Below are 26952 nucleotides of genomic sequence, written 5' to 3'. Positions count from 1 at the left end.
TTGCTTGCATTACAACAGCATGGCTCCATAGTAGAAGAGTCCAGCTGTTACACTGGCCTGCCTGCAGTCCCAACTTGTCAGCTATTAAAAACTTTGGAGCGCCATGAAACAGAAAATACAACAAAGGAGAGCTGGCAGCTGAAATCTTATATCATGCAAGAATGTGATAACATGTCACTTTCAAATCCGCATAAACGTATCTCCTCGGTTCCCAAACATTTATAAACTGTTATTAAAAAGACAAGGTGAACAAACGAAACGGTAAACATGCTCCTGTCCCAACTTTTTTCAAACATGTTGCTGGCATCAAGTTAAAAATATGCATACAACTACAAAACTTTTCAGTTTCAACATTTGATATGCAGTCTTTGCACTATTTTCCCTTACAAATTTGAATTGATTTTAAAACCATCAAACTCTGTTTTTATCAAGGTTTTACACAACTTTTGGGAACTGTACAAATTGGTCAAATTGGTCTTCTAGTGTTGCTGAAATGTCTAAAAAAATTAAAAGTTAATTTGATGTAGTTTCCTGGCAAGTTATAGTATTGACACAAGATGCACTTTTACTCCCACTTTGGTCCTCTTCCTGCTCTTTATGATTCCCTGACACTATTTTCCTTTAACATCCAATCACCACCTAAGGACAGGCCAAATGGCTGAGCTTAAGCACTTGAGCACAGAAGAGTGGTCCTATTTACCAGGCCACTGGTCTCTATTCTCAGGGGGTGCTAGCTTTGGACCCCTCTCATAAGAAAAGAACCAAACTTTTGTTTTTTGAACTCCCCTTAAATCCATCAGTCTGCCTTCCCGGCTTGACTGAAGTGGATAAAGAGGCCGCTTTTTGTTCTACTTAGATGAAGAGGGATGCTGTATTATAAAAGAGAGATTGAGGGTAAGGGGAGGTGGGTGTGATTCATGGTAATTTAATAAATACCTCCCAAAGAGGGCTGGGGTGCCTTCTCAACCCATCAGCTGTCTAAGAATGGGGCTCTTCTAGATTTGACACCCAGTGAGGTAAGAAGGGGATTAGCCACGAAAAGCCTCCGGCTATATACCTCTTTCTCTGTCTTATTCTTTGCTCTAAAGCTTTCTCTCCGAGCGCCCCTCATTCTTTTTCTCTTAAGGACCAAGTGGCCCCCTCGTCTTACTGTGAGCATTTGAATGATGTCACTCAGGTACCTATCTTGACCTGGAGTTTTTATAAAAAGGCTTGAATTGAGTCTTATACCCTCAGTCTTCTACTAAGTATAATCCTCAAATACCTATTACTTCTTACGTATCCTCTGGTTCAGCTAAAGAACACAAGGCTGCCCTCTCTTGGGTCAGCACTGTGGAACAATAGTGCTGCAATGGTTGAGTTCCTGTTGAGTACTCGCAGTAATCTGCATGATCTCAAAAGTAAGAGTCTTGTTTTCGTAAATAAGATAGTTTCCTTACTTGCAGGACACACTCATGAAGCAGTGGTTTGATCAAGGGTCACACGCAGTCCATTGCTTTGCACTATCTCCAGGGATTATGGGGTAACTTCTGCCATGCTGCTTGAGCATGACCAGCAGGCTTGGCCAGTTTTGACATGAATGGAAGTACTGAATGGGAGGCCAGCATTGAAATTCAGGATGCAGTCACTTGCAGCTATTAATGTCTCTCTTTAAAAAGTCACATCCTTTTACTTGGGCCCCCCATCTAACTATCTCTTTCTGAAAAGGCTTTCAGGCAATTAAAACATCCGCTTGACTGTACAATTCAAAAGATATAAGTCCAATTCCTTTACAAAGGAAAACGTGATTTGGTTTTGAGGATGCACAAGCATATTTCTTCTATGGCAGAATTTAAACACTTCTGCTTAATATCCTTTTATGGTAAAAACATGTCTGTGACATTGACTTCTGTTTGTTTTTCTCTCTTACAGGAAGGGCCAGCCTGAAGTGAAGGGTCAATGAGCTCAGACACCCTCCCTCCATTGACCCAAAACTATAAACACACACATAGTGGAAATTCAAACGCACACAGACACATCTGCAAAACGACACATTCACACTAAACCTACAGACCTTTGAATACACACATATTGGGAGTCATCTGTGCATAAAAGCAGACAGAAATTCACACACAGGCCCTCCGAACAGAATGAGGGAACCCTGGAGGTGCCTGCTAGGCCTGTGCCTCCTGGCATGCGCAGCCTCCACACACAGTGCCACCAATCCCTTTGCAGGACAGCAAACCCCTTCAGATCCTTGCTATGACGACACAGGTGCGGCACGCCGCTGCATACCTGAGTTTATCAATGCTGCTTTTGGCAAGGAGGTCATGGTGTCAAGCGTCTGTGGTCGTCCTCCATCCCGCTCCTGTAGTGTGGTGGAGCGGGGCGATGATCGACCATCTGTACGCACATGCCAAATATGTGATGCAGCTGATCCACGCCGTGCCCACCCTGCCTCCTACCTCACTGACCTCAACTCAGCACACAACCTTACCTGCTGGCAGTCGGAGAACTTGAACACCTCACCATACAACGTGACTCTGACACTTTCACTAGGCAAAAAGTTTGAAATAACCTATGTCAGCCTGCAGTTCTGTTCCCCTCGACCTGAGTCCTTGTCCATTTACAAGAGCATGGACTATGGCAAGACCTGGATGCCCTACCAGTTCTACTCCTCACAGTGCCGGCGCATGTACAACCGGCCAAACAAAGCAACCATAACTAAGCAGAATGAACAAGAGGCTCTATGCACAGATGGCCACACTGACCTCTACCCACTTTCTGGGGGACTCATTGCCTTCAGCACTCTTGATGGACGACCCTCCGGCAAAGACTTCGACAACAGCCCAGTTCTCCAGGACTGGGTGACTGTCACAGATATCCGTGTGGTCTTCAGCCGGCCGCAGCTACCCAGGGAGCTGGCACTAGGGGCTGGGAGCAACAGCGGAGGGAGGGACGATGATCCCACAGCAGTGACATCAACGCTGCCAACTTATTTCTATGCAGTGGGAGACTTCCAGGTGGGCGGGAGGTGTAAATGCAACGGACATGGCTCACGCTGTGTGAAAGATAAAGAAGGCAAACTGGTGTGCGACTGCAAGCACAACACAGAGGGACCTGAATGTGACCGCTGCAAGCCCTTCCACTATGACCGACCATGGCAGAGGGCCAATGCCCGGGAGGCAAATGAGTGCCTGCGTAAGTTTGTCCCCATATCTATCATTCCTTATGTGCTTTGAATGTTTTTTGTTTTGTGGCAGGTCAGAAAAGAGGCACAACATATTTTTTTGACTTCTTCACCATTTCAGATGCCTTTGTTTAAGGATGTGCATATGCAATGACTTAAAATCTAGTCTTTCTTAAGCTCTCAACACTTTCTATGAATAAAGGAGGTATATTTTCCTCAAGAAAAAAATATTCAGTACATCCTATAATTCTTATTAAGAGAATTGATCACACATAAGGATATAATGCTGGAGGAATCTAACCTTTTTTTTATTCTAGAGGCAGATGGGAATTAGAAAATAATTTAAAGTACTGGTTGTTTATGTCTTTTTGGACAGTCATGACTTTTCACTAGTCTCTTCCAGGATATGAGGAAAGTAATGAAAATGCAGGCCAACAAACTTCAATACAAACACACTCTGGGAAAGAGAAAGGGAGGTAAAATGGAGATATTTAACTTTGCTGACCCGTGTTTGACTGTCACAGGGGTAATTAAGAATGTAGCCAGAACTCACCGGATGGGTCTGTGTTTATACAGGTGAGGAGTTCTGGTAGCACAAAGTGGTTAAGCCCGCAACTTTGGCAACGTCATTCAAAACACAACACCATCCTTTTATTGCATTTCCCCTCATCAGCTCCTTCTATTTACCATTCCTTAACAGGGAAAAAGGCACACTTTCCACAAATCATGTTTTATGGACTCGTCCATGAAAATACTCTTCTCATAAGCAAGTCTAAACAGTGGAAGACAACAACTCGAGTCATTGGCACTCGGCTACAGCTAAGTCATCCAAGAATGTTATTTGGCAGTGTTTGCCTTTACCTCAAGACATGCTCTGTGAAAGCCATCCAGACGTGCTCTGAAAGCTTGCCAAGGAAAATTATAGCAATTTCTGTTGCAGTGTTTGTTGATATAAATGGATTACCTTTTTATTGGATTAGGCTTTTATATGATAACAGGGTTTTTTGATGTGATATTCATCGCATTTAGTAATTTCATGGCTGTAAGATACAAAAGGTTTTAGACACATGCCGTGTTAGACATGGTTCTTTGGCAGAAATGTTTTCTCTCATATGTGTATGTTGGTGGTAATTTTGACAGGATTTTCCTGTTATTATAAATAGACATAGGAGGAACTTAATTCAGGTCAATTTTGCTTGTCATAAAAATTTGTTAGCATAGGAAAATAAACCCATATTAGAAACCACTGTCCTCATTTTAACCTTTCCGTATAATGAAATAAAATTACAGACAGAGAGGAAAAAAACAGGGGCAGAACATTAAAAAACATTGTATATTTTTCTAACATGTTATAATTGCCCAGTGACCTGGCTTGAGATCGTATTTAACATTGAACAGTGCCAGATCTGTTTAAAAGGGACAGAGAATGACAGAGCCAGAGGAGTTTGGCCTTTTTAGCATCAGCCTGGCCAACGAATCAAGCCCTCTCTCTACTCCCAAACCTGCCAAGCCAACACTACCTTACTTTGGCTTCTCCCCTGTCCTTGACACCCTCACTTACTCAGCCTGTACAAGCAGACACACACACACACACACACACACACACACACACACACACACACACACACACACACACACACACACACACACACACACACACACACACACACACACACGTACACCTAGCCCTTTCTAAAACAATATCCTGTGAATCCCTCAGTGTGTTCACAATCATACTTTCACACACACCCTCTTTTAAATGTCCCGTAGCTGTTTCCGAAATGTTACACACGCTTCCCGTAGATGGCTTCTCAGCGGAGTAGATATGTCACTTCTATCCATGGTTCCTGGACTAAACAGCCTGGCTACACCGGCCAACTCTGATGACCTAATCCCAGTGTTGATACACGGCAGTTAAAGCCTATTGCAAGTTGCACGCTATACCTGATCACACATCCGGACACGCCAAATGTCAGTCCCAGATGTCTCCAATTTCATGTTCCAAAAGCCTTTTTTTTACAGCTTATTCCAGCAGAAATTGTTCCAGAATATCCTCAAAGCAACAGAAGAAGCTTTAAAAATCCTCTCTAGAGTATGTTTAAGCCCATTCTTAAAATGCTCCCAACCCTTGTTGGTTTGCTTTTCTGTCTGACTCGGTGCACAAATGGGGACAGGCTGAAGTTGGAGCCCCAAGGCATGCGGCTATGGCAGCGAGGTGCAAGTATTTAGACTGGGAGTGTGTGTAAGAGTGGCAAGTTGTAGAGACAAGGAGTCCCTCAGGTGTCACCAGAGCCTTCATGAGACCCTCTGGATGTTTGGGTTGGATGTAGGGTCTGAGGGGGCCGGGCTGAGGTCATGATCTTTTGTGGGGTGGTGACAAGGTTAAGTTGACGGGGAGATGGGTTGTGGGTAATGAGGAATTCAGAGCAGGCAGACATAGAACTAGATTAATAGTAGTTTCCCACCAAACCTCTGAGTCTGTCAGTCCTTGAGAAATAATGTGCCTGGTAGATTTTACCACAAAAACATTATTGTAGGGATCCGGTTAAAGATTTTTCAGAGATTTTCTCTAATTTTTAGCAGCCTTGATTTTAAGCCTCTGGAAGCCCAAAGTCACATTTCTCGCTATGAAATTTTACCTCTTATGAACATAATTTTTTTTTTAAGTATTTCAAATTAGTTTGAATTTAGGTTTGAAATATTGACATAAGCTTTTAGATGTTCTTTTTAACAAATGGTTTGAATTGGGCATGTTTACTCTGATTTTGATATGAAGGCTAACAGGAACCAAATTGACGAATAGTCCAATAGCAGTTAGTAAGCTAATTGTACCCACCATTAGCACTGTTCACAATATTTATAAGTGGTCTTGGATGATGTTGCCAAGGGTTGATGACAAGTAGCAGTAGATTTTAGCTCTTTAATAATATAGCACAAGCAATACAGCCCTTATCTGGCATTGCATTCATAGATTTTGGGGAACTTTGTATTTGCCATATCAAATGAATTATTTTAGATGTCAGGGCTAAAGTAGCTCCTCTGACTCTGACAGCTTATTCATACAGTGTTGAACTACATCTACTACTGTGCTTTTTACAACAGGATTTTCCAATAGTTTTTAAAATTGATTACCACTGGATGCATAAGGGCCTGTTTCCAACAACAGTGTTTTTTGCAGTGGCAACACCCAAAGCCTCAGTTTCAGAGCACTTCTCACTGTCACTTACAAGTTGTCCTGCAGCACTTCCACTTCCCTTAATGTTGACCGTTAAGTCTGTTTTAAAATGCACAAAAACAACTCATAATAATTGTTGTAGCATTAGAATACGCTCAAGACCTGGAAGTTGTACCCTTGAAAAAACTAGTATGGTTAGTTTATCCTCCATACAGAGCTCCACCGTTGTTGTTTACAAAGTTTATTGAGCGTGGCAGTGTTCCGAATGTTAAACTACTTTTAACTATGAGTGCAGAAAAAACAGCTAATTGCTAAAAAGACTAAAAATGCTGAACTGCATTGGTTTTGTACAGAAAGTGGGTGCTGCCAGCGTAACAAGCGCAGTTAATGGACATAGTCGCTAATGAAATGCTCTACTGATTTCATATCTTTCGACTAGTTTCAGCCAACTTTCAAGAGGTTTTAAGCCCTTACAAGAACACTGTTTTACACAAACCGGTTTCTTTGTTCGCTTGTCTTTCTGAATCTTTGACATGCACCACACAACATTACTCTGCAATCATAGCAAGTTTGTGCACTGCCTTCAAACACAAGCCATGAACACACACGCCCATCTGCTGCCTCCCTCACCATGAATCCTGCCTCAAGACATCAGTTTACAAATCTGTGGTCTGATAGTCAGAGAGGGCAGCCTTGAGAAGGAGCGTGTCTGTTTGTATTGAGGGGGACATGATGGAAAAAGCTGTGATTTATTTGCTCTGAGTTTAAGCCAAAGGATAAAATGAGGAAACAGATGGATAAAAATGTTTAGTTACTGGTTGTGACTGAGCATTGACTCCTCTGCTGGCATGGTCAATGGAGTATTGTAAATACTTAATGCTGACTTAAAAATGTGAGACAGTATATCATGCCATAATGGAGTCTGCCAAAGTCACCGAATAAGATGAAGGGGCCTCTTGTAGAGTCAACGACAATGTGACATGCTGAGTAGATGATAATTTATGGTGCTGGAGGAGCTCTCTGGTCCTGGCCGTGTCTGCAGCCATCTTGGCCTTGTTTGGCTGCGGCACCAAGCCCTTCCTTTCCCTCATTTGGACTGAGCCTGCAGGAAGTCCAGAGTACTGCTCTGGGCCAGACACCATCCATCCCTAATGGACCAGTCAAGCCAGGTCTGTTTCCAGTGTTTGCCAAGTGCTGTGGTATGCATTCATAGCATTAAACACAGAGGTCACATGGAGGCCGTATGACTTGGACTGATTGGACAGAAATTCTGGTGAGCTGCGGTTGGTAGAGCTGGGTGTTCCTGCTCTGCTGCAGCATTTGGGTGGGGCATTGAATATTTATAATGGTAAATTTTATTTTATACTGAGTCCAGTTGGGAATGAGTGGTTTGGTATTACTGGTCCCTTTGAAATTAAATCAATCAGCCAAGGTATTCATTATAAAGGATGCAAGAACTAAACATTGAAGCCTTGCAACAAACTTACTTAAACATTTTGTCAGGGACTCTAGTCATTTGGTGCTCTACCTTTGCTTTTGCTGAAACTATAGGCTGACAACTGAGGGATATTTGATGGGCGGGATTCTTGGGACTGGCTGCATGATCTAACCGAGGTGAATGTGCGTGAACATTCGTTTCCAAGGAAGGGGCCAGCCAAGAACAAAAGCTCAGAAACGGGAGCTTCGATTAGGGCCTCAGAGCTGAACAGAGCTGTGGAAACTCCAAAGACCACAGACAAACTCTCTCTTTTCTAAATGTCTCTCTTTCATCATTTTTCTTTCCGACAAGTGGCAGATGGTTGTTTTTTGCTGATTAGAATTTCAAAATAGGCCTCCATCCTTTCACACCATTCCCCCCACCCTTCCACATTTCCTTGCAAGGGCAAATACAGGTCAGGCCCATGATCTAGTCGTAGAGCAGATTTGTTGAGGCAGATTTTAGGCCTGGTGGTTGAGAAATGAGTTCACCCCACACATGGAAATATGGCATTGTATATGAGTTGGCAAATTAGAATTTTAGTTTCTCAATTGTTGCCAGTGGAGCAGGATTTGTTTGACTTGTCTCTTGCAAAACAAAGTAAGCTGTTTGGTAATTTCCTCTCTAAATTGTGATGAATTTAAATATTTAACACTGAGAAGTTGCATCCTCTGTTCAGCTTGAACTTTGCTCACTGTCCCTACAGGGGCAACATGACATGAAGCTCAGCGAGATGCCAAATATAGCCGGGTAGGGATGAAAAAAGCCAGAACTGCTGTGACATTACTTCATGTATGTGCCATGTTCCTACTTTTGCTAATTGACTTAAAGACCTCCTCTTCTCCTCCGCCTCTGCCTGGTTGCCTTTCGCTGGAGGCTAACAGGGAACCAACACTTGAATTACTTACAGAACGAAGCGCAAATGAGCAGGAGATGTTTGTGTGTGTATGTTGTAAAGGGGGAGGGGTGGGGTGAGAGAAAGAAAGAAAGTGATTTTGAAAAAGAAACCTCCTGTGCTTTCCAATAATTACACAGCCGAGGAATGTTGTTCTAAAAATCAACAGCCCTATGAAATGATGCCTCTGGGGTGGTTAGCGTGAGACACAGAGGCCAAAAGGCCAACAAACATGAGGTGTTAGAGGTTTGTTTTTATTTTGTGGGTGTGTGTTTTAAGAGCACAGAAGAGGAACTACCTTTATCTGGCTGAGAAAACAAGATTAGGTCCGTTTTTGATCAGTTTGTACTTTTGTTTTGCTTTTTGCCTTGATTCCTTCTGTCAGTAACTTTGGTTCAGGACCAACCCACAAAGGATTGATGCATTGTTCATTCTAAGAAGCCACCCATAAAGGCTCCTGGCAAGCAGGGAACATGGTGAAACAAATGTTAAAGACAGCAAAGTGTCAAATAACAGAGTAAATGTCAGCTGGGTTAAAACGCTGGATCCTGAGGAAATGCTCTGCCGCTGCCTGAGGCCAAGTGTGTGTGTGTGTGTGTGTGTGTGTGTGTGTGTGTGTGTGTGTGTCTGTGTGTGTGTGTGTGTGTGTGTGTGTGTGTGTGTGTGTGTGTGTGTGTGTGTGTGTGTGTGTGTGTGTGTGTGTGTGTGTGTGTGTGTGTGTGTGTGTGTGTGTGTGTGTGTGTATCATCTTGGATTTTTGCTTGTGTGAGAGCCACATGTAATCTAGTAGTCCAATGAGTGTTTCATCCCTGTGCCAAAGCAAACTGGTTGAGCTGCAGTGTGCCCACCCTGCTCTCCACAGCCCCCATCGACTCTCCCTCACAGATGGTAGCAATCACCACCCGAGGTGCCCGTCACCGCCGGCGCTCTTTTTCTCCCCATCCCTGTGTAACTGACTCTTGTCAAAGATTAACTCCTTGCCTGGATGTTTTCCTGTCTGCGACCTCTTCTTTTATTTCAAATATGTATTTTTCTTTTTGCTCAAATCAGCCTTTTTCCATCTCTCATTGACTTCTTTGTGTTTTGTTAACAGTTTGCATCTGCAGGCCTCTTCTGCCTAAAAAAACACATGGTTTTTGGCTGCATGCCGGTGTTGCTGGTGGCAGCAAGATTCAGAGGCTGTTAAGAGAAATATATGTCTGTTTGTTATGAACACATGACAGTGGCTCTGCTCCCTTTTATCTGTGTTTTTTTTTTGTCTGCCACAGGTTTTGATAAGACAGTCACTGTGTTTTAATGAAGTGCACGCACTATATGTTTGTTCATACATTCATGCATATGGAATGAATGTTGTCTGTCATTGTAGATGAACAGACAGGTCTGGAATGATCAAAGCATAGACTGAACTAAAAGGTAAACGATTTAACAACACCTCAAAAGTGAAGCCAAAATGCTTAGAGCTTCCCCTGGTGACTGGCCTTCTCCATGTTTACAGATGAGACATGGGTCAAACTATAAAATTAAAATGCACATTAATTTTTTTTCAAACATGCTTGAAGTTTAGTTTTAGTTGTTAAAAATGGGGCTCCTGTAGCATCTTTACTGGATTAGCAGAGTGGAGGAGGGACGATAAGAGAAAACCAAAGACTGTTTAATATATAGATATGATTTTTGGAGAAACCATATGAAGCCAAATGATGGTGGTCTCCATGTTGTGTCCGCACTACTCAACCTAACTTTCAGTCAACTTAGCAACAGTCAAAAATACCCACACCTGGCAAACAGCTACAACTGGCCCACCTGTCATTCAACTCAGCCACAACCCTAATTATGCAAATATATACACAACTCTCAGCCTAAACACAAAGAAAAGGGTTGAAAGTTAATTCATACCCACTTCAAGACCTATAGCCTCTGTACATGAGGCACGCAATCTTACTGCTGAGCCAAACTGGCATCCTTTTTATTCTAAAGGTTAAACAAAGCAACTCGGAAACAGTCCAGCCATAGCTTTCCATTAGATGAGAAAAACAAGAGTAAACATATCTGCAGAGTAAGTGTTTGACTCTTGTCCATCTACATTGGCAGTAGAGGTTACAATGTAATGATAGCAATTATCCAGATTTAAGCTGTGATGAACTGTCACTAGATGACAGCAGGAGCAGTAAAACAAGAGGCCACAACAATTGCATTGAATAAATGGTTGCAGTGCAGACAACTCCATCTTTTCATCTATTTCCTCACTTAGCTTACTATTTGGACTCTGCTTTCACTGCTCAGTTCTGCATCATCAATCATTAGCCTGGGACTGTTTTGCTTTATGAGCATTCACATACAAGGCTGGGTCAAAAAAAGAAACAAAAATCTACCACGATGTCTGCTCCATCCATCACTTCTAAATATCTACAGGCATCACTTTAAGTGGTCCTCATAGTCCTATATGCCAAGACTCTCATCAAAGTGAATCTGTTGTACCTTAGATTGCACTGATGATTTGACCACACTACAGTCGTCTATTCCTGGCCTTGTGATCAGGACTGCAGCATGTTGTCTGTGGAAGAAAAAAAAGAATGATTGAGACAGACAGAGACTGAAGGCAGAGGCGGGAGAGAGATAACAATGTTTAGATGTGGGGAAGTGAAGTGGACCAGAGAGAAGGAACAGAGCTAAGGACTCAACTCTCCACTGACACCAGGCCCCCCAACCTGGCATCCCGCCAGCCTAATCTAGTTAAATCTCTCTCTGCCTGATGCCATCCAGAGAGAGAAAGGAGAGATGGAGGAAAGGATGCAAGGGTTAGGACAGGAAACAAGCAAAAGGAGGGAAGAAGTGAGCAGTGAGAGTATTTCAGATGGGTCTCATGAGAGTCAGAGGAGAGAGTGAGAGAGTCAGAGAGAGGGGGAGCTTCGGGGAAGCTGGGAGAGGAATTAAGGGGACATTTAGTTCAAAAAGGCTCCCAAGAGCCAGCTCTTAAGCCCACGATGTGAGGCTAACCGCAGAAACCATTTAAGTGAGGGAAGGGGAGGGTTGAGACATGGTGTCAGAGCTAGAAGTAAAAGATATGTCTGTGTGGTGAAGAGTGAGAAGAGCTTAGGTAGCTTTGTTAGGAAAAGGTAGAAGCTTGTAGCATAATAGCATGCTCCATGTTAGGAACACAGTGTGGATAAAGTAGTTGTTTCTTATTCCTTAACTCAGAGTTTCAGCTTGTTGTCCGTAGATCATTAAGAGACTAAAGACCAATAAGTGTCTGTTTAAGTCGTACCTCTATTACTTGATCCTTGTCTTTTTGTTAGCTGTAACTTTCTCTTAAAGGAGGTGCATACTTGTGTGTGCGTGTGCATGTGCGTGTGCGCGTGCACGTGCGTGTGCGTGTGTGTGCGTGCGTGTGCGTGTGCGTGTGTGTGTGTGTCCGTGTGTCCATGTGTCTACACTGTATACACTGCCTTGGCTCTAATGAGGAGCTAATTAACCGGGTGTTACCCCCGGTGCCCTGAGCAGGTGGCTCGAGCAGCCAGGCGGAACTCAGCCTAAACACACACACACACACACACACACACACACACACACACACACACACACACACACACACACACACACACACACACACACCTACACACCTACACACCTACACACCTACACACCTACACACACACACACACACACACACACACACACACACACACACACAAGGCCAGCAGACCATATAGCAGAGTCTGTTTGCCCAAGCAAGGAGGGCACCCAGTGTGGAGAGGGTTCCAGCAGGTCTGGACCATGGCCTAGGCCAAGAGGGAAGAGCCGGTGTTGAGAAGAACGGCACTCCAAATTTCAAGGACCAATTTTAGCCATGGGATTTGGGTTTTGCACAGGCATCCAAAATCAATTGGCTGTGCTTACTGGCTTGGCTTTGGTCGAGCTTAAGGAAAAATGAGGTTAGCTTCATCCCTGACATATGGAGGGGAACACAGAGGAGGTGCACTCCACAAACACACTCGCATTTTATTTGTCGAACACAGTCTTTGTGGGCCAATTTGTCATTGCACACTTGACAGGCCAGTGTGTGAGCTTGTTCAGAGCACTTTTACTTGTTGATGCACCTGTTATGAAAACCGAAATAGGAGAATGTGGTCTTCTGCCCATCTACATTACCTGAAATACTCAGTTTTTTCCGTATTCAGAGTAAAGGCCGAGATGACAAACTGAGATATGCCAAAGAAAGTATTGGATAAAAACAAGACATTCTCTCAGGTAGTTATTTCAACATCATCATCATTTCGCTGTATTCAGGAGACAAATATTCTCCTTTGTAATATTTTCCAAGGGGTTTCTTACTCCTCTCCCTCCCTTCATTAAATTTTGTTTCTACATTTGCCAAGCCTGTAGCTTGTGTTTGTTGTTTGATTTCCACGACAACACCAGGAACCAGATTTACGCATTGGACACTCACACATAAAGATCACTGAAAGATCACCTCTTCTTTGCCTGACTTTCCACCACCCACAGAACTCCTGTTTTAGTTTTTTCCCCTCCAACAGATAAGAGTTAGTTAATGTTTCTGCAGCGCACCAGAGAGGCTTTGATGTGTTAATGAATTGAAAAATGGCCTTCAACTGTGTTCAGTTATCCCCGCTGAGCCTAATTTGGGTAGGTGGGTGGGTGGGTGGGGGATGCTGCTGCGGTGATGGTGGGAAGGAGGTAGGGTGTTAGCATGTGTGTAAGTGTGTGTGCAAGCACTTCAAAACAAACCCATAAACATTCCAGGATTCTTGGGCAGCTGCAGCTCTGAGTTGAAGTTAACAGCACACAGCATGTAGGCCATTGAGAATACATACAGATACATATAAAAACACCTACTTGACACCATCTAAGCTTTTTTGGTTATTTATTTTTCCTTCTGGATCCTATTCCAGTCGTGCATTTTTTTTCCTTTCTCCTTGTCAGATTCTTAACAACTATTTCTTACAGATGCTAATCTCTCCCTCTCACACAAAATGTCTGGCTGCCGTTGAAGCTATTCCAAGGAAGCACTTCTACATGTGCTAAATCATTTAAAGGTTAAATTCTGGAGCTTTCTTTTCGTTCTCCACACTTGAACATATCCTCTCCTACTTCAGACTGATCTTATTGCACAGCTGTAAATGGAGAAGATGCCATAAGAGGGCTGTTCAGTACTTCAGCAAAGGAGAAAATGTGATCCATGGCTTTCATGTTCTGCTACAAGGTGTTAATGGACACAAGTGCTCACAGCTGTGTGTGTGTTTGAGACGCTTGATCATAATCACAGTCCCCCACCTCGTTCTCCCCTTCCCAGCAGCTCCAGCCGCTCACCGGAGCTGGTGTGTTCTTTGTCACGCTCCCCCCCTTTAGAAGAGGTTGGACAGGCTGTTTGGTTGTTCACATGCAAACATAGACACAAGATGCACTCACAGCAGCACGCTCACATGTTTTGAGCGTGCTGCTGTGAGTGCATCAAGGAAGCAATTGTACGGGGAATGTGTTATCAATTGTGTGCAATTTTTTCATTTAAAACAAGGACGATACCACTTAAGGTAAAGAGTTTTCAACTTGCTCAATTTGCAAGCTTCCTCCAGCTTTACCATGCAATCTCAGCACTGCCTGCACATTTCTCCTTTGGTCTATTCTCTGGTGTCAAACGTCAGTCCACATCTTAGACTTACTTGTCAATGGGAGCACACAAAAAGATACAGCAGTGTCTCTATCTACAAAAACATGAATGCGTACATAAAACAGCATTTCATTAAGCAAAGAATTCCATAAAAATTCAGTCGCATAATAACCAGATGGAATTGGGAAACAGTCTGGGAATGTGCTCCCCCTTTTTTCCAGGGTCGAAACCAGAGAAAGCTGGGCCTCTTTTCCAACCTGATGCCAGGCTTCCCTTTCTGTGTGGACAGGGACACGTATATTGTTCACTGCTCGTTCTTATTACCTTACTTATGTATTCAAGTGATCTTCCTCCGTTGTCATTAACAATCATTTATGACAATCCACAAGGAGCTCATTTAACATTGCACTCATCATTGAGCTCAGTACAACTGCAGAACTGACATTGGCTGCAGCAGTAACGCTCATGTCAGCCAGTAATGATGTAAAAGATTCATTTTTTGTAATCAGTTCATAGATTGCTGATAAAGAACTTTAAAATGACCCACATAAAGATGAGTGAATGTCTCGTCTCAGACGACACCAAGGTTCAAGGAGTATTGTAGCTTTGCTGTTGAACTGATACATGTTTGATTTTGAGATCAATATCATTTGCATTGTTGTGCAGGTGAATGGAAGGCATAGGCAAGGCAAGGCAAGGCAAGTTCATTTATAAAGCAAATTTCATACAAAGAACAATTTAATGTGCTTTACAGAGTTGAAAACGAAAACCAGAACAGTAACAATCAACAAAAAACATCCAGCAAACACTTCAAACATTTACAATTTATATGCGGCCAGATATGTTTTGTCTACTCTCTCTTTCACTCTGTGTACTTCTGTAACTTAACGTACATAGTAAATAGTGTTGGGTCTTATTATTTATTTAAATCAGGAGGGATTATTATAAATAATCAGCCTCCTTCACTGCTCTGAAGTCCGTAACTTGCAGAGTCTTACTGTCCCGCCGGACACAGCATCACAACTGATCTTGTCTTAACCGAAATGAACCTTTAAATTATCAATTAATCTCAGAACTTCTTCCCAAGGATTAAAACTCACACATTGAGTCTTTTCTGTGTCGCAGCCCGAAGCTGGCTCAGACCTCTTGACACCCCCGCAGGGTGCCCGCATGCCCAACATTTAGTTGTAGATCCAAAATCAGGTTAATTCCATAACGCCATACCTTGTCAGAATAGCCAGTTAGCTTAGCATCAGTTGAAAACTGCCAGCCAAGCTTTGTCCAAACCACCTGCAACACCAACACAACCAATGTGGAGATGCTGAAAACTGCAGCTCCTCAAGTGTTTGCTTGAGGCAGGCTGTAAAAGCCAAGGAAAGCCCAAAAGGTCGGAATTCTATTTTCCATAACAGCCCACTAACCATACATTATCTCTTACAAAAGAGCCATTATTAGCAGAAGTAAACACGTCTACAGCCTGGGTTGCTGCAAATGTGGAAACAATGCAAATTCTAAAACACATGTGAAACTCCAAAACAAATGCAAAAGCAGAATCACACCCTACAAGGAGGGACGGTCTGCAAACAGAGGAAACAACTGCATAAACGTCAAATGCACTGAATTGCAAAGTCAACAAAAAACTCATAAAACAAGCCCTGCGTATCAACCCATCACAAAAGGAGTGATCCAGGTCTGTTGAGGTGCTCAGTGGAACAGTCTATTGTTGACAGATGAGAGAGGGAAGGCTTTGAACGTATTTGGATAAGTGATGATGGGAAAGTGGCATTTTATGACATCAAGGAGTAACACTGAAAATACATTAGTTATTACATTTGGAGCCTGGACTCTGACTGGTGAAGACAATGAATTGGTTTTTGACTTTAGTGTTTGTCTCTTAATGTACATGGTTTCTAAATTTGTAGTGTTGAATGAAATTGTTTGGGCTGTTGCAGCTCTACTTCCCCTACCAGTAACTGTAGCTTTATATAAATCTAACAGGCATTAGGGAAGTTTCAAAAGAAAAATTAAATTACCTAATGTTACTATGTACTGAAAGGCAAAAATGCTACATAGACATTACAGGCATTTGTTTGTTACGTCAATTTTGAGCACAGTGAGCATTTGCTGAACACATTTTTTAAATAAAATGGTATTGTCAAGATTGAGGCCAAAAATTTAATATCAGAAATGTCTAGAGAGCTTCCAGAGCTATTCATCCTTATGACAAGCAGAGCCTACACAGTGTACAGGCTACTTAAACAGTTACACATGCTCTCACAACCACTGAGGACATGATTGAGGCAGGCAAATACTCCAAAAAGAAAATAAATGTCTCAATCAACATTGTCGGCTTCCTACTCATCAGTCATTGTATTGCATGCAGAGTCACACATAAAAGCCTGTCAGCTCTCCAGCCATTCTGTCTTTACTTATTCCCCATTGTTGTATCTTATCCTGTTGTAAACATCCATTGTTAGTGTATTTTTCAAACATATCCCACTGAACTAAAGGTAATTAATATCACCCTCTATTGTGATCCCTTAATAATCCTCCTGTGCCTTAACTGTTGATGCTGTTGGTCAAATAGCTCTGCTGTTGTTTACCATTTTCTAATTTATCCGCGGATAACTTTGAACTGGAACTGAGCCTTGCAGAAGTCGTCTTTGAAGCCACGGCCAAGTCTTCAGGTCCCAGGTCTGACTCTGATTTAACCAGCAGAGGGTCTGGATCAAACTCAATCTTACACAAACACGAATGGCAGGTTTCTTATTAGGCTCTGCAAATGTAAACCCCACATGTAGAGAGTGGACAGAGTTTATGAAAAATGTCAGAGCTGGTGGAAGTGGTCTAATATTGAGGAAGCAATGGAAATACTAGTGAGGAAAAGAGCCATTAAGGAATCAGCTGGATTTGAAGTGGAACTGAGAGAGTCTGAGAGGAGATATAACCTCACTTCACATGTCCCATATATTGCGGCTCGCCTCATTTAGAAGACAGCTAACCCGAGCCCGTTCTTTTATGTGAATCGCTCTCGCTTTTAATAGATCTTAGGAGTTTTTACTCATCAGTGATTCATGAAATTAATGTCCCTCTTTCCAGTGATTAATAACTAATGGGGCTGAGAGAAGCCGAATTCATTAATTATGAAATGGAGAAAATGAGCTCTGCAAATATCACTTTTGATTGATGAGTTCTGGAATAGCAGCCAAGCACAGAGCCGCAGTGTAGATTATAAACCACTCACTGCTGCCTTCCTGGAAAAATCTCCCTCAGCTCCCTGTGCTATGCATGGAAGTAAGCATATGTTTTACTGCAATGCACATGCCATGTGAACATTTAATCCAAGCTAACTTACATTTCACCTCTTAAAGGATAAATACTGTGTTAGATATCGTAAACCTCTGCATTACTTATGCAATCACACATCTGACACTGCTAACTCTCCTCTTCCCTCTACAGCGTGCAACTGCAACCTCCATGCCCGCCGCTGTCGATTCAACATGGAGTTGTATAAACTGTCAGGGAGGAAGAGTGGAGGGGTCTGCATGAACTGTCGCCACAACACCGCAGGCCGCCACTGCCACTACTGCAAGGAGGGGTTTTACAGAGACATGGCAAGACCTATCACTCACCGACGGGCCTGCAAAGGTAAGTGTTCAAAGAAAAGTAGTACTCTGTGTTGTGAGAATTAAACTGAACTTTCAAGAAACAACTGCATGACAAATACCCACAGCACTCAACACTGTGGAGCTACAGAAATAATTAGATTTAGCTAATGTTTACATTCACTAGCTAATGCTATTCGAAACCAATCAATTTCTGTGTTGCGTTCATGCCAAGCGGCAACCTCCGGTCCAAAAATATGATTCCAATGTGGAAGTGTTAAAAACTGCAGTTCATCGATGATCCTCTTGAGGCTGGTACCGGAGGTACCGGAAACCACATACACCAATTCAAAAAAGCCAATCTTTACAGCAGAAATAAACATGTTTACAGCCTGGTGCAAAAGACGAGTGTAGTCTGGATGGCTCATTTCTCGATCGGCACACACTGTAGGGGGGTGAATTTTTTTCTATCGCAGCAATTTAGAATATATTGAGATTACGAGTCTTCCATTGAGAGGCACAGCTGACTGCAGGAACACTGTAGCTGTTAGCAGAAACAGATGGGTGACATCACGGATACTACGTCCATATTTTATACAGTCTATGGTTCATGCTGGTGCAAATACGCTAGTGTTAGCTCAATCCACAGTTGCTCCGTATGTTATGTGAGTGTGTTAGCTTTAGCTTGCAGAAGAATTAGCTCAATACAGCCACTGAGCAGTTTTAGACAGTAAGCAGTAATCTCTCAACTAGAATAAAGTTAACATGTCTGTGCTTTGCACGAACACACCAGAACCCTCAGAACTTAACCAATTTGAAACAATATTTTTTGTGGCCACAAGGTTTTATGTGCGCCAGTGGTTCATTGTCAGACAGTCACTTCCTTTATTCACTGCACACCGGCCAAAGTCTCTGCATGTTTGAGAGGGGGAGAGCAAACTGGTGCGCAGACGATCCAGAGTTGTTTGACCATTCTAAACTTTTGCTGTGTGTTACCCTGGGGCCTTGTAAACATTATTGTGAATTTGTGCATGATTAAATCACACATTGACAGCTGTGTGAGGATTACTAAATCGTTTGGTGTATAGTCCTTAGTTCTCAAATCTGTCAAAATGAAAAGACAGCTTTCAGATTTGCCTTCATTCTTCAAAAATGTTGTCAGAGATGGACAATACTTGGTGAACCTGACCCCCGTGACTGTATATAATAAATGTTTCCAGCAACTGTGATCTATTTATTTTTTGCCAATTTATTTTAGTTATGTTTGAGAACCTCCAGGTCAGTCCTTTATTCATTAATGGAGGATAGTAGGTAGTACTTTTCCAGGAAAGTTATACCAACCCACATGTTGAAAATTATACTTTTGTTTAATATGAATCAGTAATAAAGTAGCAGGTTTAAAATTTGTTTGTATGAAATGTCATGGATTATGACGTTTAAGTTCAGTTTGACATTTCATTTCCCCTTAATGTTTGGAAAAAATTTCAAACAAAAGCTGATTGAATTAATCGAATTACACTAATACTTCAGTAATTATGTCATGTCTAAGACCCTTTTTTAAAAAAGAAATAAGTTATGGTTGGAAACATGCTCGGTCATGCTTACTTAAATAAAAAACATACACTACCGTAACAGAGAGAAATGAATTGATACTATGCCTGATTGTTTTCTGGCCATCCTACTGAATACCACACACCACAAAGTATTATCACTTGTCCAAGGCTTTTCTCATGGAAAAATATATTTCAGCCCTTTTATTATTTCACATTTGCAGTGAATATGTTTTAGCCTCATAGTGTGTTGAAAGCATTTATCTCCCCTTGCTGGACCCTTTGCAAAAACAACACTAGTTTCCTGAACTTGTTGCTCAGGGTAATATTTAAATCAATAGCAGGGAGGTAGATTTGATTTCACTCTGCTGCTCAAGATGAAGGTAAAGAATCACATCCAGAACCGTGAAAAACAGCATCACTAAGAGCTGCCAGTGAAGATCTTTTGGTTGAAATTCATGTCAAGAATCTCCCACTGGCTTCCGCTCAGTTTTCCTTCTGCAGCCGACCCAAGACGTAACAGAACACCGGGAGGTTAGAAATAGCACGATATTGGTTTTGCAAAGTAGTCAAGCAATTCATCACACACGTTATAGTGGCTCAGTTGCATACTTTAAAGTTAAGTCATTTGACCGGTTACTGCAGAATACTGAGAGACAGATATCTGCCTCAATCCTGGCTGCAGATCCGTCCTGAGATGTGCTTCCTCCTGCGCAAATTGTTCCCTCATTTTCCATTTCCTGCAATACTGTACCTGTGTCTGATTCTCTCTCACACTCACTCATGACCCCTGATGCTGCAATTTGTCCTTATCAAAGCCTAAAGATCAGGTGGTAAACAGTTTATCTCCCACCCTTGCAGAAGGCCCCAGATGTGACGGAAATTAAAGTTAACGTCCAAAAAGCCTCTGCTGAGCTGCTGGCTCTGTGATTGATCAGAGCAATTCCACAGCCTTCCAGGAGCCGTCATTCTCCTCTGCCTCAGCTTTTTCTCTCTGTTTTTCTTCTCCATCCTCCATGATTGTTTATAACCACCATCTTCTGTCCTCTCAACTTCTGGTTTCTCTTTCCCTGTCTGATACAAGCCTCAAAAACTTTGATCTCCTCTGTGTTTTATCTTCATGTGTCAAGGTCAAGAAAGAGGTCACGAGCGTGGTATGGTTGTGGAGGGGCTGGGTGTCGTGTCTGAAATAACAATAAAATACAGGTGTTTTCTAAAGGCGAGACAGGAGTAGGAAGAGCTGAGTGAACAAATAGGCCATGTCTGTTTCTAATAAGACCTGCTCCTACAATGAGTGTCCAGACACGATCTAACCACATTTTTCTTGCCTTTGCCACCAACACTTACCTCCCACATATACAAAACACAAAAAGTGGTAACATCCAATGCAAAATTAATCTTCAGATCTTTGGTCCAAATACCCAGCCCCTAATGCAGCCCTTTACAATGTTGCAAGCATCAAAAGATAAGCAGAATAAAGGAAACATGGAAAATGAAGGAAACATCACTTGGCCTGGCTGCAGAATATGAGGTCTTCAAAATGAAATGTTTCCATGTGAATCCAAGCTGGACAGCTGGCACTTGTTGAACACAAAGAACATTGATAAAAGACATTAAGAATGAGCCAACAGAAAGTAGCCAAGACAAACTAACTTGTTTGTATGTTTCAAATATCCCTCTTAGACACGTAATGAGTGTATTTCAACAGAGAACACTCAGAAAAAATATTACACAGCCTAACTTACAAAGTAATTTGACATTGAAATATAACACATCCATTCAGGGGGGCACCTTAAGCTATCACTTTAACTAGTATGACTTTAACTTCTAAATATTGCTTATGTATAATATTTCAAACTCTATACTGTGAACTATGTACATTTATTGTCTTCCCCTCTGTTTTAAAAGGCAACATGTTGATTTGGTATAGTGCATTCAGTTCTTGCTCCCTCAGCTTTAAGACCCTGAACACTGTAAAATGTACCCTAATCTATGATATTGCATTGAAGCTAGTTTGGTAAACAAAGTAGGGATGTTCTTTAACCCTCCTGTTATGTTCGTTTCTCTGAAACAGCAATGGTGTTCCTGGGTCAATTTGACCTGGGGCATATTCAATTATCCTAAAGTGTCAGAACCCCCAAAAATCCCAATACACATTTTTTAAAAATCGAATTTTTAACTCAATTTTTAACCATTTAAATCAAGATTTGGTCCATTGGTGTTCTTTATGAGGATAACTCACTCGTTTCATATTGAAATTAATATTACAACTTTTTTTTAATGTACAGTGGAAAGCCCTAAATATAAATACAATAGTTTAACATAACATAGATTATTATTAAAAAAAAAAAATTATGAAGTGATGTTGATAAATTAACACAACACCTCTTCTGTCTCATGTTGCCCAGATTTTTATGCTGCATTTAGCTGGTTTGGAAGGCAAGGGTAAAAGGGTTGACCCGTGACATAACAGGAGGGTTAAACGCAAATTCAAATTATGACTGTGTTGATGAGAAAACACTCAGAAAGCAATCAACATTGAGCACAGTTTCTTTAGTGGGTATACAGTGTGCTTGCAAAGTGTGACTACCATTAGCAGAGCTAGCACCACAACAAGCCTTCTTCCACAAGCCTGTTGGTTATGAATTGCTCTGGCCAAGTTGTTACATTTCAGTTTAACCTGACACAGCCCGCGTTCAACTTCACCCCAACTTTCTACATCAAAATACTGTCACACCGTGCCATTATATGTGCTACCATATGTGCTTTTTTACATCTGGGTGGTAGAGCACTGTGACATTGTAGAGCTGGACACAACATGTTACTGGCATTTCAGGCCTGCAATAAAAAAAAGTGGTTTAACCAACAGGTAATTCTGAAGCTGAAATTTATGGGTGACATTTTACTTTCTTCAATGAAGCTTAAACATCCTCTAATCAAAGGCAGACACTATCATTCATACTTTGTTCCTGACTCGATTGAAAATTGCCAACATTTTCAATTGAAGTATCCCAAACAAAACATTGTGTTGTGTTTAACAGCCCAACCTTATAGTATATCTCAAGCACAGAATAAGTTGAATTAAACCTAAGAAATTCCTAAGCCAAACCTTTCCTTTTTTCCTATTTCAATCTAAGCTTAACTTAAAGGGCACACAAAGGACAAATACCATGAAGTCACTAATGGGTTCAACAGCAAATTTTAAAGGAATGTCAAAAATATTTTTCTCACCAAGGTTACAAAATACAATACTCCCTCCAACTGTGTCAACTGCAAATAACTTCATAAAACAGTCCTCATAAGTACTTTAGATCATGTGTACTCACACATGCTGTAAACAACACAAATTAGTGGAAGTTGGCAAATGCCTGTCATAGGACTACAAATCCCAACAGAGTGCCTGTCAAGTCTGAAGGCGCTAAGGCTTGAAAAGTCATCAACCTCTGAGGACGTTTTTACTGCTTCTTAACCGGCCCGAGCCCCTGCACATAAAACTTCAGAAAAGCAGTTTAAGGAGGAAGGCTGGGGGTGGAGATCAACACCACCACCACCACTGTAACCATCATGCAGCTTTTAGACCTTTCGGATCTGACAGTTGCTGGTTGTTTACTGAACAACAAGAACAACTCTGTCTTTGATAGCCATGAAAACAGAGAACATCTAACATGACTAATCATAACTAAAAACATCTTGTTCTAATTGACTGAACTGAGACGATAGCTTGTGCTATTTAATGATCAGCTGGGAAAAAGCGGCCACATGTCTCTGCAGGCATCACGGACCGACTCCAGACGTGTATCGTACAGCTCAAGTAACAGAGTGAACCATCCCACTACAGGCAGGAATAGAAATAAACCTTAAATCAGCTCAGAGTTACTGCATTTTAATAACGACCTTCTTCTTTTTCAGTTGTCATCTTCTCAAAGTTGAAAAGGTTTATCTGTGCAGATGATAAAAGATTTCCCAAAACTGTGTGTAAATAAAGTCATCTGACTGGACTCATCCAAAGCCAAGCGATTTACAATGGCCCAAATGATCTTCATTAGGAGAAAGGTGCTCCAAATTCAGAAACCATGCAAACACATAAACACATGCGAAAGCCAAAAACAAATATGGAAACAATCGAACACATGCAAATTAAAAGAATAAAAAAAAACCTCATGGTTGAAAGGACAAAACAATCACATAAACAGCTAAATGTGCTGCAGATACATAAATGATACAATTCCAGATTTGCACAAACAGGGAAAAATGCTGCAAATCAAGACATGACAACTGAGGTGCTCTAGCCCTCTAGTGGTGCTCAGTGAAACCTTTTACAACATTTTCTTATTGATGGGGGAGAGGTTGTGGAGAACAAAGCAGTCAACTCATGATCAGATCACATAACAATAAGACATTGTAGGAGCAGAGTGTCTGTCAAGGCTAGGCCTCACTGACTACTGTGCAAAAACAGAACTTTATAACATTATACAAAAACCATAACAACTTTTAATTTATTTCTAATTGACAGCTATACAAGAGTTATCCCCTTTTAAGTGTGGTTTAAATTAGCGAGGACTCTTACGTTAGCCACGCTGCTTAAGATACTATTAGTATCTATTAGCTGACTGCCAGCTGCAGTTACTGTAACTTTAACATTACTCCCTGTCATTACACACTGTCTTTTCTTTAACAAAAAATCTCTTCAAGTTTAATAAAGTTGAACTGGGAAAAACAGTTCATGTCTCTATAACTCAAATGGTGCCCCTTGAGGCCTGAAGCGCTTCCGATGTAATGTCTCAATTTGCAGCATTTTTGTTTTGCATGTGTTTTGTCATTGTTTGTGAATTTGCAGCTGGTTTGATGTTCCTGCAGTTGTTTTAACTTGTTGCAGCGCATTTTATCAATAGCAGCATGTTTCGGTCTTTGAATTTGTTTAGGACCTTTGCACATGTTCTTGAATTGATGTTGTTTCTGAAGTTACAGCACATTTCCCCTAACAGAGATTAGTAAGTCCTGTTGGCCACCCTACTGATTAGTATTATTTAAGGTCATCAACTCCAAGATGACCAGAAATTCTTCAATGATCCACTGGAGATGTAGTCTGAGTAACTGTGGGGAGATCTTGCTCTGGCAGTCATAAAAGTGTGGATATAAACCTAATGGTTAGAGCAGCAGAAAATCCAGAGACCACTTTTAAAACTGACCCTCGTCATCCAAGTCCAGCTTCTTACCCTTCCAGATGTGTTTTGATTTAGGTTTGTCAGAAACTTTTACAAAGTGTCCCCAGAGCTTAAGTTTCCTGGTTGGGTTTGCGTGACTCAAATGGTAGGGATTTTGCACGGACGCTGAAGCATCAGATTTACGTCTCAGCTTCAAACAGAGCGCAGCCACTTTGACACCTGTGGACTGGTTGGCCTTACCGGAAAAGGCAAACGTGTTTCTGAAGATCTGAGCTGTGGTTAATCCCCTTTCCACCCCGCCGCCAGACACACACGATCACTCTTGGGTCAGTTTCAGCCGCTTAAAGCCTCCGTTTGCCCAGTCAACAGGTGGTATGGTCCTCAGGCTCCCCTCTGTTGTAAGAGCTAAAAAATGTCCGGTGCAAATAAACACATTCACAGTTCCGTCAAGTGGCTGGAAGGAACCGTGGCATGTTCGCAGCTGCCTTTCACTGGCAAGCCCTTCAACAAACTGTTGGGTTACAGGGTTTTTCCCCAAAGTGTAAATCTGGCCTTTCTTGTCTTTTCATGATAATCTTTGACAATTACAGCTATTCTGTTGCAGTCAAGTCACTATGAGTTTATTAAAATTTTGCTCTTGCCTTTCCTTTTTTCCACAGAAAAGAAAAAGCAGTTTGTACACAAGCTTGTATTGCTTTGTCAAGTACTTTTGGTAACATGCAACTAGAAAGATCTTTTTCTGTCCTGTAACTTGTTTTAATCTGGACAGCAAATGCAAAATTTAAAGTGGAACCAATCAATAACACTGCACAGGAAAAAACAAAAGACTAACATTTATTTTCATCCGTCACTTAGTTGTTTGTTTGGCTGGGGTGCTGTTAAATGTTGAGTATGTGTTTATTACTTAAAGAACAAATGTCTTTTCCTTTTTAGTGGAGTCAGAGAAGCCGCGGTTTGGTTAGATTGACTTTTGTTTATGCTGTTGAGCACAGCGGAGGCTCTGTTTGGTCTATACCAAAGCATTGTGTCTCACTCTCCTCCCTTTTCTCTCCACTCTTCTCCTTCATTTCTCTCTGTCTGATATGTTGCTTCACTCTCTCGCTGTCATCCTCTCTAACATCTAGTAAAACTCTCTCGAAAGGCTTTGCACCAACACGCCAGCTCTTGTATTTAACAGCTCTTTAAACAAAAAACAAAAAAAAGCCTAATGTTTCTTAAGACGGCTTAAATAAAATGCTATAACCAGAAAAATACATAAAAGATTTACCAAAGTGAGGTGACTGGAGGATTACTTGTTTCTGTTGGCATTTGCTGGGCACCGGCAGAGCTTTCGGGAAGTGAAGAAACAGCAGGGCATGTGTCACCGTTTAGGAGAGTGGAAGCAAGCAAAGATGAGGACTGAAGTTGCTAAACTAGATCCTCTAACAATGATGCCTCACATGCAACACCCCTTCTTCTTTCTCTGCCTGTCACTTTCATTGCCACCTGATGTTATCTATTTTGCATCATAAATTATCTCTCAACGGCAAAATCAGTCTTCTCAACAACCACATGAAAAAACAAAATTTCTCATTCAGTGTTTCAAAATACAGGAGCAGAGAGGAAAACTAATATTTAGTCCTAGTTTATATATTTTTCCAACCGTTAATACGTTTAGCCCCATACCCTGCAGAGACTGGCATATCATGAGTATGGGCCAGTGTCCTGAGTGCAATTCTGGCAGCATGTGAAATTAAGATAACCATATCTTTCTTTTTCTTCTTCCTTTTGTCACACCCCTACCTACACCTGTTCCTGACGCCCACACCAGCCTGTGATTGCCACCCTGTTGGCGCTGCCGGCAAGACCTGTAACCAGACCACAGGCCAGTGCCCCTGCAAAGACGGTGTCACCGGCATCACCTGCAACCGCTGCGCCAAGGGCTACCAGCAGAGCCGCTCACCCGTGGCCCCATGCATCAGTAAGTGACTCACAGGGACATGCTAACACAACTACTATCAATTGATATTCCACTGAAAAAAATAAGCTGTCTCCAGCTTGACAACTACAAACATGTGACAGTGAGTCAATGCACAAAACTGCAAAACACTCAAGTTCTTACATAGGGGAGTACCGTTTTGAACAAAATACTTTTTACATGGATGATACTTTTGATCTGCACTATAGCTATGGGAATTCAGTTCATAATTGAAAGCACATTTCACTGTAGCCTTTGATTATTTGGGGGCTTTGACAAGCACACCCATCCTGATCATTTTACTTCATGCACACAGTATGTGTTCCTGTACACGCA

At 41.8% G+C, this 26952-nt stretch overlaps 1 protein-coding gene across 4 annotated transcripts in view; it reads left to right on the top strand.

The window, feature by feature from the left end:
• ntn2 (netrin 2) overlaps positions 1 to 26952 on the top strand; it is a 51163-nt gene that overhangs the window by 13236 nt on the left and 10975 nt on the right. For all 4 annotated transcript variants that reach the window (XM_034708241.1, XM_034708242.1, XM_034708243.1 and 1 more), the window contains 3 exons: positions 1912 to 3180; positions 17799 to 17987; positions 26470 to 26619. In XM_034708241.1, the coding sequence (XP_034564132.1) occupies positions 2130 to 3180; positions 17799 to 17987; positions 26470 to 26619 (1390 nt within the window). In that variant the 5' untranslated portion in view covers positions 1912 to 2129. The remainder of the gene's footprint in view (positions 1 to 1911; positions 3181 to 17798; positions 17988 to 26469; positions 26620 to 26952) is intronic.

The sequence above is a fragment of the Notolabrus celidotus genome, chromosome 18, assembly GCF_009762535.1.
Source record: "Notolabrus celidotus isolate fNotCel1 chromosome 18, fNotCel1.pri, whole genome shotgun sequence".
Classification (NCBI taxonomy): Eukaryota; Metazoa; Chordata; class Actinopteri; order Labriformes; family Labridae; genus Notolabrus; species Notolabrus celidotus.
This window is presented reverse-complemented; position numbering and strand designations above follow the sequence as displayed.